The sequence below is a fragment of the Schistocerca serialis genome, chromosome 1, assembly GCF_023864345.2.
Source record: "Schistocerca serialis cubense isolate TAMUIC-IGC-003099 chromosome 1, iqSchSeri2.2, whole genome shotgun sequence".
NCBI classification, from domain to species: domain Eukaryota; kingdom Metazoa; phylum Arthropoda; class Insecta; order Orthoptera; family Acrididae; genus Schistocerca; species Schistocerca serialis.
The window spans coordinates 1,165,988,445-1,166,005,006 of NC_064638.1; the positions used below are offsets into that span (position 1 = coordinate 1,165,988,445).

The window sequence follows — 16,562 nt, forward strand, 5'->3', positions numbered from 1 at the left end:
ATAAAATCTTAGATTTCGACATTTAAAGATATCTACACCAATCATTTTCTGTGGCATTTACACAGTTAACCACAACTGGAGTTTACTGTAATCTTACTTATATTGGTAAAAACATCACGTTTCGAAATTGAAAAAATAGAAAGCTTGCGCGCTTACTTTCAAGTTCACCACAGTAAATTGAATCCAGGGCTTCTATTTCGTTGTTCTGTTCTTCTTTGTAATCCATTGTTTTTTAAGTCAAGACCAATATAAAAATATCCATTGAAATTCGCGACTACACCAAACAACCATACCGCTCATGCAGGGTGACGTTACATGATCATCTCTGGGGTTAAGCACCGATTTGCATCAAATACAGGTGAACAATCCACGAACAATCTCACAGCGCTGAGACTAAGGGAATCAAAACTTGACCAACAGCAAATAAACTAAGCACTCCAGATGCACATCCGCACTGTAAGCTTTAGTAGGTGAAGGCATGCATCAAATCCATTAATTTTTCAGTGACTGTATTTTACGACTGTTTTTTTTTCATAAATAACAAGTATATGCCACACTCTAATGAAACGAAATCTAAAGAGCTTAGTAATCAAGAATTACAATCATTTTTTTATGGTGCCACGTATAGGAAGAATTACAGCCCCTCGTCTGTTGGTATGAAGCATGGGGAAAGGCAAGGTAACACATCTTTGGCCAACAATATCTTCACACACGCCGTGTGAAAGTGGAGAGCGGCTTAATGCTGTGGATTTGCTGTTGAAGACTAAAGAAAACATTTAAATGGACAGCTTGCAGACTGGGTCCCTAACCGGGGCGCAGAAAGATGAATTGATGGACCAAGTGAAACAGCAAATTGCTGTTGCAAACGCTCAGGAGCTCCTGACGGTACGTTTAGCGAGAGAGGATGTAAAGTATTTACATAACAATCGTTACATTTTTCTGACAGTATAGTAATTTCGCCTTTAATTATTTCAGAAAATGACAGAAAAGTGCTTTAAGAAATGTATCAACAAACCGGGTACCTCGCTAGACAGTTCAGAACAGGTAACATTATGTGTTTTGTGATAAATTTTGTATTTTTTATTACAGAATGGTGCCTGCTTGTGCTATATTTACATACTCATTTACCAGATCACTTCAAAACTGAAATAGGTACTTCGAAATTCTGATGCAACACAAGACGTGTTTACAGACGATACTCCATTACATACAAATGATTTATAATACCGCATTATTGCGCTTAACCGCGTCTCGATTGTTACCCTTAGTTATAAAACTTTCTCAGCCTATTAATACGAACTCTGCACGTAACATTTGCCTCCTCTATAAAGAATATATAGTTTGTGTACATCATCTTTTTCCTCAATAATTACTATTTAGTATCTGTACACTGAAGAGTTATAAAACAAAGTCAAAGTAGAGGACATTATCAACATGAATCTTTGTCCATTTAGCCTTCATAATGTTCACTGTAAGCCCCACCTATGGGTCGACAGAAGCGTCCGATCCCACGCGTCGGCTTTGACCCGTGACGTAAGGGTGTTGTGTGTGACGTCATGACGGCGCGGAGTTTGGTTTGAGTGTGGCTGTCTCCAGTTCTGTTTTATCTTATTTTATTTACTTTTCTGATCTGTCGTTCTATCTCGTGAGATTTTTTAAATTTAAAAACACATATTACTTATTTTAATTATCTGTTTCCTCCAATTTCTGTTTTAGTTTATTATATTTATCTTTCTGATCTGTTCGTTCTATCCGTGAGATTTTTTTTTAAAAAGACAAAAAACACTAATCAGCTACTGAAGCATCTTTATCTTCTATGGGTTGCAGGGGTTACGACCCCTGGGGAGGTGGGTGGGTATTCATGCATGGCTGTCTTCACTTACACGTTGTAGCTACGCAAGGCGTCTAAATTTGTTTATATTTCGTTTGCCCCCCACCCAAAACACCCCATTTCCCGCGCTTGTCCCGTTAGTGCCATTAGGCTTCTTGTGGAAAGTGTGTGTGTGTGTGTGTGTGTGTGTGTGTGTGTGTGTTTGTGTGTGTGTGTTTTTGTTTCCGCCATATTTGTGACGTCATGGGTCAAAGCAGACGGGCGGGATCGGACGCTTCCGTATTTCCGGTGAAAGACAGTTTTAGTTACAGGCCATTTGCCTTTGTCTCTGAGCTCTGGAAGAATAGTGACATGTTAATATAGGTTGGCAGAATTATAACAGTGTAAACATTTGAGATTTATGGGATGGTAAGTTCTTTGAACATGCTGTATATGATGGCAAAACAAATTCATTGTCATGTTTCCAAGGTGTGCAAGGATGTGGACCATCAAGGGTGGGTTGGTTGGTTGGTTATTGGGATGTTTAAGAGGGACTAAACAGCAAAGGTCATCAGTCCCCCATTGTCAAGTGTCCTAACTACATCTACATCTTTACTCTGTGAAACATTGAAGTTTTTGGCAAAGGGTAAGGGTACGTTGGATATAGAGGAATGCATGATAAGTCATTGACTTTGATCTGTAACATAGGAAACAGGCAGGAAACACCATAAACAGTGTGGCCATTACAATGTGATGTAGGCTACGGATCAGTCTGTTGCCACAGCCATCACCACAAGCAGTTTGTTTTAGTATCTGCTTAGTTGGCCTCACCAACTCGCATTCAGATTGTTACCTTCCAGCCTTGCCTATACCTTGCTCTAAGCTACGTAGCAATGTGTCACTATCACCAGTTTTTATTCTCAAGTTTGTTGGCTTCACCAGGTAACAATAAAAATGTGAATATATGCACCAAAAGGTGATGTGAAAGCACCCATTAACAATTTGTCTCTGGCCAAAGCTGATAACTCATATCTAACATTTCTCTTGACTGAGGTACATCCCATTGTACCAGTTATTAGGGATTTTTTCTGTGACATTCATGTATGGAGCAGGAGAAGAATGATTGTTTAAAAACCTCTGTGCATGCTGTTAATAGTCAGACCTTGTTCTCACACTCCCTGTGGGTGTGGTATGTCTGGGGTTATAGTATATTCCTAAGAGTCGTCATTCAAAACCGGTTCGTAAAACTTTACAAGTAGGCTTTCGTGTGATAGTTTGTCTCTGTTTTCAAGGATATGCCAGTTCAGTTCTTTCAATGTCTGTGACACACACTGCTGCAGGTCAAAAAAGCTTGTGATCATGTGTGCTGTCCTTCTCTATGTTACAATATACCCTGATTCCTGTCTGGTATGAGTCCCATACACTTCAGCAATATTGTAGGATGGGTCACACAAGTGATACATAAACAATTTCCCTTGTAGACTGACTCTATTTCCCAAGTATTCTACCAGTAATTTGAAATATGTTTTTTCCTTTACCGATGACTGAGCCAATTTTATTGTGTTGCACCCAGATACTTGTAAGTTCAGATTCTAATTATGACTCACAGATATTATGGTCAGAGGAGACAACTTTTTTCCATTTTGTGAAGTGCAGTTTTCTGTTTCTGAACATTTAAAACAAGTTGCCAGCCTTTCACCACTGTGGAATATTATTAAGAACTGGCAATATTTGTGCAGCTTCTTTTGGACTGTATTTCATTATAGATAACTGCGTCATCTGCGAAAAATTGTCACAATATTGTCCACAAGGTCATTAATATGCAGCATGAGTAGCAGGCATCCCAACACACTTTCCTGGGGCACACCCGAAGTTAAACCTACATCTGTTGATGCCTCTCCATCCAAGATATCATATTCGTGGACCATTGGTAGGGAGGCTTGCGTGCCGGAGCGATACAGATAGCCGTACCGGAGGTGCAACCACAATGGAGGGGTATCTGTTGAGAGGCCAGACAAACATGTGGTTCCTGAAGAGGGGCAGCAGCCTTTTCAGTAGTTGCAGGGGCAACAGTCTGGATGATTGACTGATCTGGCCTTGTAACATTAACCTAAATGGACTTGCTGTGCTGGTACTGCGAATGGCTGAAAGCAAGAGGAAATTAGGCCTACAGGCGTAATTTTTCCCGAGGGCATGCAGCTTTACTGTATGGTTAAATGACGATGTCGTCTTCTTGGGCGAAATATTCCGGAGGTAAAATAGTCCCCGAAAAGGAAATGGATGGGTTAAATCTAGATATAGTGGGAATTAGTGAAGTTCGGTGGCAGGAAAAACAAGACTTCTGGTCAGATGAATACAATATAAATACAAAGTCAAGTAGGGGTAACGCAGGAATAGGTTTAATAACAAATAAAAAAATGAGTATGGGTAAGCTACTACAAACAGCATAGTGAATGCATTGTTGTAGCAAAGATAGACACGAAGCCCAGGCCTACCACAGTAGTACAAGTTTATATGCCAACTAGCCCCGCAGATGACAAAGAGATTGAAAAATGTATGATGAGATAAAAGAAATTATTCAGATAGTGAAGGGAAACAAAAATTTAATAGTCATGGGGGACTGGAATTCGGTAGAACGAAGAGAATGAAAAGTAGTAGGTGAATGTGAAATGGGGGTAAGGAATGAAAGAGGACACTGCGTGGTAGACTTTTGCACAAATCATAACTTAATCACAGCTAACAGTTGGGTTAAGAATCGTGAAAGGAGGTTGTAGAGGCCTGGAGACACTGGAAGGTTTCGTATAGATTATATAATGGTAAGACAGAGATATAGGAACCAAGTTTTAAATGGTCAGACATTTCCAGGGGCAGATTTGGACTCCGACCACAATCTATTGGTTATGAACTGTAGATTAAAACTGAAAAAAGGTAGGAATTTAAGGAGATGGAACCTGGATAAACTGAAAGAACCAGAAGTCGTAGATAGTTTCAGAGAGACCATTAGGGAACGATTGACAAATACAGGGGAAAGAAATACAATAGAAGAAGAATGGGTAGGTTCGAGAGATGAAACAGTGAAGGCAGCAGATCAAGTAGGTAAAAAGACAAGGGCTATTAGAAATCCTTGGGGAACAGAAGAGACATTGAATTTAATTGATGAAATATAATAATGCAGAAATATAGAAAATATAAAAAGGCAGTAAATTGAGTAGGCAAATAGGAATACATACATCTCAAAAAATGATATCGATACGAAGTGCAAAATGGCTAAGCAGGGATGACTAGAGGATAAAAGTAAGGATGTAGAGGCGTATATCACTAGGGATAAGATAGGTACTGCGTACAGGAAAATTAGAGAGACCTTTGGAGAAAAGAGAGCCACTTGTATGAGTATCAAGAGCTCAGAGGAAAACCAGTTCTAAACAAAGCAGGGAAGGCAGAAAGGTGGAAGGAGTATATAGAGGGTCTATACAAGGGCGATGTACTTGAGGGCAATATTATTGAAATGGAGGAGCACGTACATGAAGATGAGATGGGAAATATGGTACTGCGTAAATAGTGTGACAGAGCACTGAAAGACGCAAGTAGAAACATGACCGCGGGAGTTGACGACATTGTCAGAGCAACTGCCAGCATTGGGAGAGCCAGCTATTACAAAACTCTTCCATTTGGTGAGCAAGATGTTTGGGACAGGCGAAATACCCTCAGACTTCAAGAACAATATAATAATTCCAATCCCTAAGAAAACAAGTGTTGACAGGTGTGAAAATTACCGAACTATCAGTTTAATACTAACACGAATTCTTTGTACAAGAATCGAAAAACTTTTAGAAGCTGATCTTGGGGAAGATCAGTTTGTATTCCATAGAAGTGTTGGAAAAACGTGAGGCAATACTGGCCCTATGACTTACCTTAGAAGATAGATTAAGGAAAGACAAACCTACATTTCTAGCATTTGTAGGCTTAGAGAAAGCTTTTGACAATGTTGACTGGAATACTCTCTTTCAAATTCTGAAGGTGGTAGGGGTCAAATACAGAGCACGAAAGGCTATTTAGTATTTGTACAGAAACCAGGTGGCAGTTGTAAGAGTCGAGGGGCACAAAAGGGAAGCAGTGGTTGAGAAGGGAGTGAGACAAGGTTGTAGCCTATCCACAATGTTATTCAATATGTATATTGAACAAGCAGTGAAGGAAATAGAAGAAAAATTTGGAGTAGGAATTAAAATCCATAGACGAGAAATAAAAACTTTCAGGTTTGTCGATGACATTGTAATTCTGTCAAAGACAGCAAAGGACTTGGAAGAGCAGTTGAACGGAATGGACAGTATTCTGAAGGGAGGATATAAGATGAACACAAATAAAAGCGAAACAAGGATAATGGAATGTAGATGAAATAAATCAGATAATGCTAAGGAATTAGATTAGTAAATGGGACACTTAAAGTAGTAGTAGAGTTTTGTTATTTGTGAAGCAAAATAACTGATGATGGTCGAAGTAGAGAGGATATAAAATATAGACTGGCCATGACAAGAAAAGTGTTTCTGAAGAAGAGAAATTTGTTAACATCGAGTATAGATTTAAGTGCCAGGAAGTCTTTTCTGCAAGTATTTGTATGGAGTGTAGCCATATATGGAAGTGAAACATAGACAACATAGGTTAGACAAGAAGAGAATAGAAGCTTTAGAAACATGGTGCTACAGAAGAGTACTGAAGATTAGGTGGATAGATCATGAAACTAATGTGGAGGTACTGAATAGAATTGGGGAGAAGAGGAATTTGTGGCACAATTTGACTCGAAGAAGGGATAGGTTGCTAGGACATATTCTGAGGCATCAAAGGATCAATCATCACTTTAGTATTGGAGGGAAGCGCAGAGGTAAAAATTGTAGAGGAAGACTAAGGCATGAATACATTATACAGATCAGAAGGATGTAAGTTGTAATAGTTACTCAGAGATGAAGAAGCTTGCACACGATAGAGTAGCATGGAGAGCTGCAACAAACCAGTCTCTGAACTGAAGACCACAACTACAACAGCAATACTAAATCAAATGGTTTTCAGAAAACAAGAAAAATCACATCTACCTGTCTGTCTTGATTAACAGTTTTGAAAGGGATAGATCGCTACACGCTGTAAACGTGACACATTGAGTCGCAGACAGGCACACACTAATCTTTCAGCCAAAGCCTTCTTCAGAAGAAGGAAAACATCACACAGGCAGGCACACATCACGTACACATGACTTCTCTTGCCAGACTGCCCAACATAGCAGTCATGTGTGCATGTCACCTTTACGGTGAATAGCCATCTACCCTTTTCATAATATTGTTGATATTCCGACCTGGACTTTCCATTGTTTGACTATCTTGATCCATGGCTTTCAGTATGTCATGTAAGAAAAGCTAAGAGTTGTTGCTGAAACTTCAGTGCAGCTTTTAGTTTTAATGATATTTGTCCTTACATAATGACTATTGTGTACAAATCTATGACCTAGTACTTGCAGTCAGCTGAAAATTTTTGCAATAGAATATATAAAGCTGATCCCACACTACAGTGTTTATCAGTATAAGCAATTTTGTAGCATATTAGTAAAAAGGGATGTGTTTAAACAACGTAAAATGATAATTGGATCCTTCTGTTATCGCCCACCAGACTCATCTCCTGACATAACCGGAAACTTTAGAGAGAACCTCAGTTCACTTGTACATAACTTCCCCAATCATCAGTGGAGACTTAAATCATCTTACAGTATTGGGAAATTTGCAGTTTTGTTAGTGGTGGGCGTGATTAGACATCCCGTGAAACATTGTTAAATGCCTTCTCTGAAACCTACCTAGAACAGATGTTAAGAACCCCCACTCATAATGAAAATATGTAATGGCAATAAGTAGACCTGACCCCTTTGAGGATGTTCACATCGAAACTGATATCAGTGGCCATAGTATGGTTGTGGCAACAATAATTAACAAAGTGCAAAGGACAACTAAAACTAGCAGAAGGGTATATATGTTTAGTAAACTAGATAAAAACTCAGCAGTGTCATATCTCAATGAGGAACCTAAAACTTTCAGCATAGGGCGCAAGGAACTGTGGCTTAAGTAACTACCATAGCAGAATATTGTCAAATGATATTTCACAAACCCCAAAGAAATTCTGGTCGTATGTGAAGTGTTAGTGGCACCCTCCATCGGTAATGCTGGAATTCAGTATGGTGTTGGCCCACCCTTAGCCTTGATGACAGCTTCCACTCTCACAGGCATACGTTCAATCACATGCTGGAAGGTTTCTTGGGGAATGGCAGTCTATTCTTCATGGAGTGCTGCACTGAGTAGAGGTATTGATGTCGGTCGTGAGGCCTGGCACGAAGTCAGGGTTCCAAAACATCCCAGATGTGTTCTATGGGACTCAGCTCAGTACTCTCTGCAGGCCAGTCCATTACAGGGATGTTATTGTCATGTAACGACTCCGCCACAGGCCGTGCATTATGAACAGGTGCTCGATTGTGTTGAAAGATGCAGTCGCCATCCCCGAACTACTCTTAAACAGTGGGAAACAAGAAGGATTTAAAACGTCAATCTACGCCTGTGCAGTGATAGTTCCCGTACGCTTTTGTGCTGTACGTGTCCCGTTTCCACTTCACTATCACATTGGAAACAGTGGACCTGAGGATGGTTAGGAGTGTGGAAATCTCTTGTACAGACATATGACAGAAGTGACACCCAATCACCTGACCACGTTCAAAGTCCGTGAGTTCCCATTCTGCTCGTTCAGTGTCTAATGACTACTGAGGTTGCTGATGTGGAGTAGGTGGCAGCACAATGCACCTAATATGAAAAATGTATGTTTTTGGGGGAGTCTGGATGCTTTGATAACATAATGTAGATGTAGATAAGTTGTTAATTTGTGATTTGGCCTGAAGCATACTTTGTTAGGTTTTGCACAGGGCTGCCTCTTTCACAGTGCATAGGTTTTCTCAGCAGTGTACTAGGTAAGTAGATTGAGATTTGTTGGTTTATAAATGAAGTGCGTCTAGGCTTGTGGGGCCATTGTCAGTTTGAACAAAATCCTTTTGGTTATCAGGTTACCTTATACAGTGGAAGTGATTAAAAATAAATTGAAAAAATGACCAATTTGTTAACCCACGGAGGCCTGCTTTGTTTTATTATTGTTTGATTTTACAAAATTACTCAGCCTAATGCTCAAAAGGATTTTATTCCATGAATATACAGAATATTTTTGATATTACGAACGTGCCTGAACACTACTAATGTAAACTGTGGTACCTTTTTATGTGCTGCTAACTAATAACTGTAGCTTGTGTAGCTTAAAATTTCGTGGTACTTGCTTTGTTCATAAAGTATATTAGCATCAGAGAAAAGTTGCCATTTGTTAGGAGTCACAGTCCTGAATCAGCTGATTCAAAAATAAAATATAAATTATTAAATTACTCAGCTGCTCTCCCCCCACCTCTTTTTTTAACTTTTGCTACTATGTAGTCATAGTACGGCATTTTACAATTTGTTCTTTCTTGTTCCACAGAAATGCATTGCCATGTGTATGGACCGCTATATGGACTCATGGAATTTGGTGTCTAAGGTGTATGGTAGCAGAATACAGAAAGAAAGGCATAGGCTATAAATATAAAGCAACATGTTAGATAATTTTAGGTGAAAACGATCGATGTACAAAACCAACATATTTAAAAGAAACATATTTCATATGTGTGTATAAAATATTTTTTTGCTTAAAAATGATCCACAGATAATTTTAATTGTCTTTGTATACATGTTATTAGTGCTGTTTATAAAATAAATGACTAATTATTGCAACCCAGTGCACACCAAGTTTTGATATTCGGATTTTATGTTTGTGGGAAGATTAGATCTCTCACTCTAGATTTGGAATGAGTCATTGGCCATGCAAATGTTAGTAGAATTATGTAGTACTGAATAAAAATAAAATTACAAACGTATGGAGTTGACACTGTGATCATGAACCAAAGTAGAGGACAGTTGAAAAACATGGCTGCACGCTATGAAGGTGGTTTCTGTTGATCGATGAAAGATGAGAAAATGCTGACATTGTTGGTGGTGCAAGAGCAACACCACTATGTAAAGGTGGGTTTAAGTTCAAAAACAGTAGAGTAATTCATACACCTTAGAGCTTGGATCACTGCACAATTATTTGATGTAATGAGATTCCACAAGAAGGAAGATATTTTTTTCCATCTATGAAATACATTGAGATGCAAAACTCTGGCATACAGAATGAAGGTTAACATCTAAACCTGCAATTTACCAATTATTTTACAGCTGCAAAGTATGTCTGATGATATTTTTAAAAATATCAGAAATCCGATATATCAATATTTAAAAAAATATCATTATCACTCTTGATATATGGAGGGGGGGGGGGGGGGAGATATCGATGTACCGGCTTATAAAAATATTGGCTGCACATTGTAAATATACTGCTGGATTTATAGCTGTATAGTTAATTTATTATTAGATATAATATACATCAATAAGCTAGCAGTCTGCTTATCCCCCCTTAGATCAAGAATTTAACAGAAAAATATGCACATTCACCCTTGGCGATAACCAGTTTGCTGACAATGGTAAATGCAGGTAAGTGTCACAATAAAAGGTGTCCAATGAGTCCCTCATTCAGTTTTGTCACTTATCGGATTTGTGTGTAACACTTAATGTCAACTTCCCTGTTTCACATTTCTGCGAACACCAGTGACCTAGCAGTTGTGTCAAAATTGCATGGTTGAGCTAAATGTTGCAGTTTCTGTTGGTAGCACTAATTACGTCAGCATTTCCTCTCGCACATCTCTGCCCATCGCAATGACCGATCTTGTCACTCAGATTTTTGTTCATCATTTTCAGCAACTGTTTTCAAAGTATGCTGATGTGTAGAAATAGCACATTAGTTGCGTTGAAGACTGTTCTTCAATGCAACTGAAGTGCTGTTTCTTCACAGCAGAAATCTTGTGTTCCATTCACACCATCTCACCCCTCACCCCTGTACAGTCGGACTACTGTAGTGCCACCTATACTTGCTTCACCCATTCAGAGATGAAGATTGAACATTATGAAAGCTCAACAAGTAGTAAGACCCCTTCACATAGTGACAGAAAACTTATATTCTACTGCAGTTTCAAAAGAACAACTTCAAATATTTACTGAAAATTGTGAAAAACTATAAAATAAAAATATTGGCACTTGATATTGCCATTTTGATACTGATAATCAGGAGAAAAAAATATCACCTATATGTGTTTTATCAACAGCCTTACACCAAAGCACGTACATCTAGAGGATGCCAGATGTGAATAAGTTAGATTCTTCAAAAAGCATGATCCTTTACCTGTTCAAAATGGGGAGGAAAGGGGGTCAATCAGCAAACAAAGAAACATACAATCATGTGAATTAAGAATGTAACAAAGATGGCTCCATCTCCCTCCAGAACAGCTCCTGAGTCTGCACCTAGTGGCCCTATCCTGTCCCCACCACTTTACAGCAAGCTCTCACAGGTAACATACCTCCCCCCCCCCCCCCCCTGTCCTCCCCTGTTCTCCCTCCCTCTCCCCACCCCATGCCACCTCCGGGCTCCCGCCACCCACCCCAGATTTCTGCTAGGGTTCCACAAGTTCTGGAAATCAGGGAATTTCAAACGCGTCAGGGAAACTTGGGAAGAAAAACTGGAAAAATCTCGTTTTTGTCTCCGTAGATGAAATGGTTTTTTACTGAAATGCCATACATTGTCACTGGCTGGACACAGCTGAGTACACGTGCCGCTTCCCTACTCCCTCATATCTGCTGCTTTTCCCCTTCTTACCACCCCCCCTCTAATTGCAGTCAGTGCTGCCACCACTTCTTGCCCCTAGCCTAGCAGCTGGTAACAAGAGGCAGGGAGATGTGAGGAGGGGTTTGTTTGGATCTGATTCTCAGGAACTGTAGATGCAGTGGCCAGAGATGGCAGTCAAGTGTCCGTGAGTTGTGTATGAGTGAATGTGTGTGTGTTCTCATTTTCTGACAAAGGCTATGGCCAAAGATTTAGTTGTGAGAGTGTGGTTGTCTTTTCTATATGCCTGTCTGTGGCTCAGCAATCATCTTTACGGGGAGTTCCTACCTGTTCTCATTAGTATTGATTCTTAGAGTATTCGCACAAGTTATTTGTTGCACGAATTGATCACCGCAGTCTCACTTCCACAACATGGTGTGTGAATAGCTGGCCAATCAGGTGGACTTCATTGATGGGCCAAAACTCCTGGCCATTTGTGTGGGTACCTCTAACGGATTGGGCCAGCCAATCTGAACCTGATCGTTTCTCACTAATGTGTAGGCCCTGCCTGTTGATCCAGTTTCATCGATCTGCCCGCAGGCTGGGCCTGTTCATGTGTGGCATAATGTTGTGGATTTTCGTGGTTTATCCATGGGCCCAGGACTGTGGTGCATCTCGGCAGGCCAGAGGTCACGGGCAATGGACTTTAGGAATTGAGATTGTCTCACCACAAGTACGTCGTACAGTGCAGCATATTATAGACATTTTATTCATTCTAGTACATTTTGGCACTTTGAAAGTAGATTATATATTAGAAAGTATGGGCGATAAGAAGAAGAAGAAAGCTGTGGCAGTCGCTGTCAATTTGTAGCCGTGTAATCGTGTATTTCTTGAAAGAAAAATCACGCAATACCTGTAAAATAATTGACATAACACAGTGAGTAATAACCAACAGTAACAAACATAGTAGAACCAAAATTTTATTAGTGGTCACCTAAAGTGTTGGTTTACACAACTCTTCCCCCACCTTCTACATTTCTTTCGAGAGGCTTACTTTTTTCTGAGATTGTCTGAAATCAACGAAGGTATTTTAAATGTGTGTTGTGACAACAAGGAAATGCATATTTTAGTCATCAGATGTGTTTTGTTTTATTTAAATAAAATATCAGTGGTCTTAATGAAACATATATACCATTTGGCTTGCTTTCTCCATCCAAAAACAGTTCATTACAGAAGATGGTGATGTTAGTACTTAAGATTTTTTGCTCACATGTTTAGAAATACAGAAGTCCCTACATTTTTCTTCTTCTTCTTCTTCTTCTTCAACTTACGTCTTTACTTACCCTTGAGATCTCAGAATTTGTCAGGGAAAAATGCTGAAACTTATCTGGAAATTAGGGAATTTCATTTGGGATAATTTCGGCAACCCTGGCTACTCATGTCGGACACAGTCCACAGTTGGGCCACACCGGCTGGAGACCGTAGGTGTGTGTGTGTGTGTGTGTGTGTGTGTGTGTGTGTGTGTGTGTGTGGGGGGGGGGGGGGGGGGGGCTTTCTTTCTGAAAGTTTAAATGTTTACCGGTCTTTCCATAGTACCTGTCTGCAATTCAGTGCCTCCTCTATGTGGTGAGTAGGAATCCATGTACCCATTTCATATTATTGGTTAGTTGTGAAACATCTCTCATAAAGATAGATGTTGTTGTTGTGGTCTTCGGTCCAGCTCTCCATGCTACTCTATCCTGTGCAAGCTTCATCATCTCCCAATACGTATTGCAACCTACATCCTTCTGAATCTGTTTAGTGTATTCACGTCTTGGTCTCCCTCTACAATTTTTACCCTCCACGCTGCCCTCCAATACTAAATTGTTGATCCCTTGCTGGCCGGTGTGGCCGTGCAGTTCTAGGCGCTTCAGTCTGGAACCGTGCAACCGCTACGGTCGCAGGTTCGAATCCTGCCTCGGGCATGGACGTTTGTGATGTCCGTAGGTTAGTAAGGTTTAAGTAGTTCTAGGGGACTGATGACCTCGGAAGTTAAGGCCCATAATGCTCAGAGCCATTTGAACCATTTGATCATGCAGTTTGTGAATTTGCTGCTGAAGGATGTAGGCATTGTCTTTGAGTTGTTATGGATCCATCTGAGAGGCATCATCACTCATATTTGATGGACTCCATGAGCCTCAGTTGTCCATCATAGTGCTGGATGCCACTGGGCATGAAAGTCCGTAGGGACTTCAGAAAATACATTACGCATGTTGTCCCTCGCAAAGACCACAGCGCAACAAGAGTGCATTGTTGGAAGACAGTTCATGTTCTGGGTTTGCTGCAGAGAATTCTGTGTAAATCTTGTGGTCAAAAGTCTAAATAGCACAGAGATTCACCATGAAATTCTTGCGTTATATGTACCAAAGGCAGTGTCACATCCAACTGTAGTTAAATGGTGCCACCAAATTTACCAAGGCCACACAGACATGGATGATTGGGAAGAGAGGCCACTGACATCAACCACAGATGACAATGTCCAGGTAGTCTCTTTGGCAAGTTGAAAGATTATCTGGGGGAAGGGTTTTTGTGTTATGAGGATGTTCACAAAGTGGTTTTTGACTGGCTCAGTGACTAAGGAGCTGATTTCCATTGTTTAGGAATTGAAAGATTGACAGAATGTAACGACTGTTGTTGAGAGACTTGGTGTCTGTTAAAAAGTAGTATCATGTATCTATTACTTTGAGGTGCAGTGCTGCAAGTTACTAGGTTGCCACAGTAATGTTGCTGCGCTAGTGTCAGTCCTAGTCGAGGTAAACGGAAATTTTATCAAAATTCAATGAAGACGTGGCTGGCCGATGAAATCTGGGGCTGCTGGCTGTGTGTGAACAGACGACAGTCAGCAGGTCAGGCAAGGTAAACATGGCAATCAGAGGCACGGAGCTGCGAAAGTGGTATTGCACGCATGATTTGTTTTGAGTGGAGCAACGACGAGGCAGGAAACTGCAGCATTGCTTGAAGTTATTGCGATGTATGAGGTGGGGCACTAGGCCAGAGCCAGGAAGGCAATTTGTAAGTGGCCAACAGGTGGGAATTTATCCCTGCCGTAGTTTCTGTCTCTCTCTGACACTACGTCAGAAGTGAGGGAGAAACCAATATAAATAAATGGGCAATTTTAGCTTGAGACAGAGAGAGTGCAAGGTCAGTCGAGCATCGGGATGGGCCAGTCTCGCAGCAATGTGATAAGTATTCTACATAAACTTGTACTTCATTTCTGTGTACTTGTTCGGGCTATATTCCACGTACGGGGACACAACACCGGGGTGGGACGGAACGGCAGCCTGGAACTTGGAGATCACACAGTCTGCCTGAAAGAGGGCAGTGCCAGTGGTCTGCAGCGGGTCCAGGAAGGTCTTGGTTCCACTCCAGTCTGCGAGCCACATTCGCTTCCCACCTGGCGTACTGGGGTCCAGGCCAGGCGTATGCTGTGGGAGGCGCAGCAGCACCAGGGACGGCGACAGGTGTTACCATCCGGCAAGCACCACTAGCGGCAAGTTGTGGCACCGCATCCAGGAGGGTGCGGGTTTGAGTCTGGTCCGGTCCTGTCCTGGGAGCAGCGGCAGCCCAATGGATACGGGTGACCAGTACATCCACCTTTGTCCTGTGGTCGGACAGAGCAGGCCAAATGGGGTGGAGGGCAGCGAGGACCAGGGACTGTAGCAGTCTTCGGAATCACTGGCAGCAATGTGGCGCAAGACGCGACACATCGGCAGGCAGCGACCAGGAGAGCATGGCCGACTTCCAGCTGAGCGGCTTTGGTGACAGCAGCAGCGTCATACCAGGAGTTGCTGAGCCGGCTGGACTCACGGGACAGCACTGTGGGTGGTGCGCCGACACTGCGCAGCACTGCAATCATCGAATACTGTAAATTAGCTGAATAAGGAAATGCTACCAAGTACCGCTGTATCACTCTGCACTGCCCCTTGACGCTCTTGAACTTGCTGGGTTCGACCGAAACACCCCCCCCCCCCCCCCCCCCCCCCCCGAACCAGCAACAGAGGTGTCACAAGTGGTGCCTGTTACGACGCTGGTGCCAGATTTCTACTCCCACATCTGTTGAGGTGTGCCTGTGTAGAGGGGTAGTTGAGGTGTTTGGTTGCGTTCGTGATGGGTGGTTGTGCCCTTCTTGTTACATCTTGTCGTTCAGGCGGCGTTCGTCCATACCAGTATAAGGAGAAAAGCAGGACCGTTCACCTGCACACGAGCGTGATGTGGAGGGGTGAGTGACGTTTGATTCATGGTTTGTGTGTCATTCTTTTGTTAATTAGGATGGATTTTTTAGAGATGTCTTTTGTGAGGCAGGAGGAGCCTGTCGATTTATCTGGATTCAAGGGAAATTGGGGACATGATAACATAGCGCCTAAGCGATGTAATTTTTGTAACCTGTCAGGTCACGGACTACTGCGTACAAAGTGGGTGCCAAAGAATTGTTTTATTTGTAAGAGATTTGGTCATTTGGAGCGCAATTGTTCAGAATGTAGATGGGCGATAATTTGCCGCAAGAACTAAGTTTAAGGAGTAGCAGAGTGCAATTAATGGCAACAGTGGAGCCATAAGCATGAATGGTGGAAACACAGCAAGCAGTGGAGGCTGTGGCAGTGACTACAGCGGAAGCTGTAGCAGCTCTAACAGAGCAAATTCGGGTATTGTCAGAGGCAAGGATAAGTGACGAAAAATATGAAGAATTAGCAGGGAGATCTGAGGCATTGCGAATAGGGGAAGGGACGTCGGGTGAAAGTAAATTACAGGTCATGGAGTGTCATAGACAGTTTGACCCAGCAATCGCAGCATTGATGAACCGCTTTTCGGGTAAAGCGATGGAGGATGTGTCGGTATTCCTTAATGAATGAGGCCAATGGGTGGTCGGATGTTGTAATGTTGACAGTGGCGAAGTTATGCTTTATAGGGGATGCCAAGTCGTACA

At 41.6% G+C, this 16,562-nt stretch overlaps 2 protein-coding genes across 2 annotated transcripts in view; one reads left to right on the top strand and one right to left on the bottom strand.

The window, feature by feature from the left end:
• LOC126418342 (RWD domain-containing protein 1) overlaps positions 1-353 on the bottom strand; it is a 49,982-nt gene extending 49,629 nt beyond the window's left edge. The window contains exon 1 of the mRNA XM_050085185.1: positions 157-353. Within this exon, the coding sequence (XP_049941142.1) occupies positions 157-226 (70 nt within the window). The 5' untranslated portion in view covers positions 227-353. The remainder of the gene's footprint in view (positions 1-156) is intronic.
• A 275-nt stretch (positions 354-628) lies between these two features.
• Positions 629-9,782, top strand: LOC126418391 (mitochondrial import inner membrane translocase subunit Tim13). The gene is made up of 3 exons (XM_050085188.1): positions 629-885; positions 976-1,044; positions 9,350-9,782. Exons 1-3 carry the CDS (start codon positions 781-783, stop codon positions 9,446-9,448), a joined length of 273 nt encoding a protein of 90 aa, XP_049941145.1. The 5' UTR covers positions 629-780; the 3' UTR covers positions 9,449-9,782.
• The last annotated feature ends 6,780 nt before the right edge of the window (positions 9,783-16,562 follow it).